Source organism: Lontra canadensis, unplaced genomic scaffold (genome assembly GCF_010015895.1).
Source record: "Lontra canadensis isolate GAN:19392208 unplaced genomic scaffold, GSC_riverotter_1.0 scaffold2234, whole genome shotgun sequence".
Lineage (NCBI taxonomy): Eukaryota > Metazoa > Chordata > Mammalia > Carnivora > Mustelidae > Lontra > Lontra canadensis.
This window is the reverse complement of record NW_022633218.1, coordinates 2,595-6,842: the sequence shown is the minus strand read 5'-3', so window position 1 is coordinate 6,842 and position 4,248 is coordinate 2,595. Positions and strand designations below refer to the sequence as shown.

Sequence of the window (4,248 nt, the reverse complement as noted above, 5' to 3'; positions counted from 1 at the left end):
TGCTGGGTTTTCAGCCTGGGGGTCCCCAGGTCGGTGACGGTGATGGTTATGTTGTACTCGGATCTTTCTTCTCTGTCTAGTGCTCTCTCTGTTACCAAGGTGTAAAAGTTCTTGACTGAAGGTTTTAGAAGAAAGGGAAGGTCATCCTGGATGGAGGAAATGGTCTTCCCGTTGTCCCCAGAGTCAGGATCTGAAACACTGAAAACAGCAACTACAATCTCAGGTGAGTTCTCTGGGATGGGGCTCGTAAGTGCAGACAGGGTCACTTCTGGAGGATTATCATTCACATCCACCACTTGGAGGAGAAGAGTGCATTTTCCTGAAAGACCTCCCCCATCAGTGGCCTTGATGTCTACTTCATAAGATAGAACTGTTTCAAAATCTACTTGTTTTTTCAGTCGAATTTCTCCTGTTACAGGATTTACTTCCAAAGTTTTGCTAATATCTTCTGAAGGCTGGAAGAGTGTGTAGGATATTTTTCCATAGGCTCCGCTGTCTAAATCGCTGGCAGAAACAGTGACAACCAGGGAGCCTACAGGACTGTTCTCAGGAATATGCACCTTGTAGATGGGCTGCCCAAACTCAGGGGCGTTATCGTTGCTGTCCACCACTTCTACACGCATCTGCGCTGTCCCATACCGAGGTGGAGAGCCGCCATCCAGCGCTGTCAAGGTTATTACGATTTCAGGCTCTTCCTCCCTGTCCAGCTCTTCTTTCAACACCAGCTCAGGGTACATTCTGCCATCACTGCGTTTCCGGGTTAGAACCTCAAAATGGTAGTTGGGGCTGATTTTATAGTTTTGAACACTGTTGCTTCCTACATCCAAGTCCAGAGCATTACTCAGAGGGAATGTAATTCCTAAAGGACTGTTTTCCGGTATTTTTAGAATCATTTCTCTTTCAGTGAACACAGGAGAATGGTCATTTATGTCTTCCACCCTCAGTTCAGCCTGAAATATCTCTAAGGGTTTTTCCATTAACAATTGGAAATACAGTAAGCAAGGCTCAATTGGACCGCATAGCTCCTCTCGATCTAGTTTCTCATTTATGAGCAAATCCCCAGTCTGAACCTTTAGCTGCAAATACTCTTTGTTGCCTTGAGAAATGATCCGAGCTCCGCGGGTGGACAGCTCTGTCAATCCTAACCCCAGATCTTTTCCTAGATTTGCCACAAAGGACCCTCTCTCCATTTCTTCCGCTACTGAATAGGGCTCTAACTCAGCACCCACCCAAGACATACTCAGCAAAACAAAGAAAACAAGGACTTGCCTTTGTCTCAGAAAATGCAACCATCCAATCTCCATTGCTCTTCATGAAAATTTGGTTCAGAGAAGCTTCCTGGATGCCTGGGATCTTGGTAGCCTGGTACTGCAGTCCAGATATCAAGACTATGCCACTAAATAGAGTTTTAAAGAGATTTCAGATTCACTTCTGCTGTGGCTAAGAAAACCATTTTTAGCTTCCAGGCAGTGTGAATTGTTTGGCTGGATACTGGAGCTGCACAGGCAATTCTGTTTTCCATCATTTAACCTGCAGCGCCACCATGTGTTCTCACTGAATCTTTTATTTTCTACGGAATTCTAAATGTACGGAATAAGCTGTGTAAAATGTGTTCTGTAACAAAACAATGACTTCTATTTTCAGGTGGTTTTTGTGTGTGTATTCAGGTAGAGCTCTGTTTTATTGCACAGGAGGAATACAAGAGCAAATTATCACTTAGGTTACCATTTAAAACTGTTGAGGTTTAATGATTGAATAAAATAATTAACATTTAAGTTGAAAAGAATATACATTTAGGAGCAAATGTTTTTAAAGTAACATGGGAAGAGTTTCACAAGTACATTGTTTTCATGGCACGTATTATAGAATTGCAAATGAGTAGAGACTGCAAAATTGCTATTAGTGTCAGTTCTAAAGAGAGTATTTAACCAATGCCTTATTAAAATCACACACTTCCTCTTTACAACACCTAAGCCTGAGAGCTGTGAGTTTCTGCCATTTCCAACTCATTGGAAAATTACTTCCCAAATAGGTAATGGATAGATTGCAAGGTTGGGTCTGCCATTCTTTTGGATTCTTCCTCTTCTTCTTCTTCTTTTGGATTGGATACATTTTTTAAAAAATGACAAGAATAATTTGTTATTTTCCTTTTTAAAAAGCTTTAATGAGATATAATTCACATACCATATATTTCATTCATTTAAAGTGTACAATTCAGTGGCTTTTAGTGTATTCAGGGTAGTATATCCATCATCATAGTCAATTTAATTTTTTAAAAAAGATTTTATTTATTTGAGAGAGAGCACACACAAGCGGGGGTGGGTGGGGTTGGGAGGGGCAGAGGGAGAAGCAGGGTCCCTGCTGGGCTCCATCCCATGACTCTGGGGTCATGACCTAAGCCGAAGGCTTATGCTTAACCAGCTGAGCCACCCCCTCAACACACCAGAGTCAATTTTAGAACACTTTCATCACCCCCACAAAATCCATATGCTTTAACTATCCCCCTATTCCACTATCCCTCCTATGCTAAGCCCTAATCAACAATTAATTGTCCTGCAGAGACAGAGGCCTGAGCCCTAATCAATAACTTTGTAGACCTCCTTATTCTGGACTTAAATATGAATGGAATAATATGTGGAGTTTTGTTACCAGGTTCTTTCATTTCGCATGTTTTCAAGGTTCATCCAAGTTATAGCAAGTATCAGAACTTCATTCCTTTCTATGGATGAATAATATCCCATTGTATGATATATCACATTTTGATTATCCATTCATCTGTTGATCTATATTTGGGTTATTTCCACCTTTGGGTTCTTCAGAGTAAAACAGCTGCAATCATATACAAATGTTTGCATGGACATAAATTTTCATTTCTCAGGAGTAGAACTGCTAATTCATATGGTAGCTCTGTATTTTCCAAAGTGTCTGTACCATTTTCATTCCCACCAACAATCTATCAGCATTAAAGTTTTTCCGCATCCTCACAACACTTGTCATCTGGCCTGTTAAAAAAATATTTTAGTTATTTGTTTGTTTGTTTGTTTAGAGACAGCACACATACGCACACGTGTGCATGAGCCAGGGAAAGGGCAGAAGGAGAGGGAGAGAGAGAATCACAAGCAATTCTGCTGAGTGTGGAGCCTGAGCAGGGCTCCATCTCACCACCCTCAGATCATGACCTGAGCTGAAATTAAGAGTCTGATGCTCTACTAACCAAACCACCCAGGCACCCCATCTGACTGATCCACCAAGGCACCCCATGTCTTTTTGATTCTAGTGGGTATGAAGTAGTATCTCATTATGATTTTTATTTGCATTTCTCTGATGACTACTGGTATTGAACTTATTGTCCATTTGCATCTCTTCCTTAGAGAGACATCTATTCAGATCTTTGTCCACTTTAAAACTGGGTTATTTGCATTTTCATAATTGAGTTGTAAGAATTCTTTGTATATTCTAGATACAAGTCCTTTAAGATTGCACTCATTTGCTCAGGTTTTACATTTTTATAATTTGGATCTAACTGCAGTAAGGTTCATATCTTTCAATGAAGTATTTTTCTTAATGCTTTTTCTTAATGTTAAATACTTTGGGGTTAAAGCATCTAATCAATGAACCCTAAACTCCTGTTATAAAGCCTTTATTTGTCTTCCTTTGGCCACCACTGATACTGCTAGACTAGATAATTTTCTCCCAAGCAGACAATCTTTGGTAGGGAAGAATAATGGCCATCCACCCAGACATCCTAATTCCCCAGATCTGTAAATATGTATCTTACATGGCAAAAGAGCATTAATAGATGTAATTAAGTAGAGGATCTTATGAAGGGAAGATTATCCTGGATCATCTAGGCGAGACAAACTTTTGCTGGCTATGGTCAGAGGGAATTATGAATATGGAAGAATTGGTTTAAGAGAAACAATGTTGGGTACGTGGATGGCTCAGTTGACCTTCAGATCAGGTCATGATCCCGGGGTCCTGGGATTGAGCCCCACTTCAGGCTCCATGTCTCCCTTTCTCTCTGCCACTTCCCCTGCTTGTGGTCTTTTGGGCTCTCTCTTGTCAAAATATAGACATAAAAATACATAGAATCTCTTTTTAAAAAGTGAGAGAGATATAATGTTGTTGACTTTGAGGATGGATGAAAGGGGCTATGAGCAAAGTAATGCAGGCAGCATATACAAGCTGGAAAAGACAAAAAAAATGGATTTTTGTCTTGAGCCACCAGAAAGATATGCACTCTTGCCA

At 40.4% G+C, this 4,248-nt stretch overlaps 1 protein-coding gene across 1 annotated transcript; it reads right to left on the bottom strand.

The window, feature by feature from the left end:
• Positions 1–5: 5 nt before the first annotated feature.
• Positions 6–1,576, bottom strand: PCDHB16 (protocadherin beta 16; the record flags this gene model as incomplete). Its single annotated transcript, XM_032851057.1, has 1 exon — positions 6–1,576. A coding segment is annotated over exon 1 (1,299 nt), but the record flags the coding sequence as incomplete, so codon positions are not given.
• Between the last annotated feature and the right edge of the window lie 2,672 nt (positions 1,577–4,248).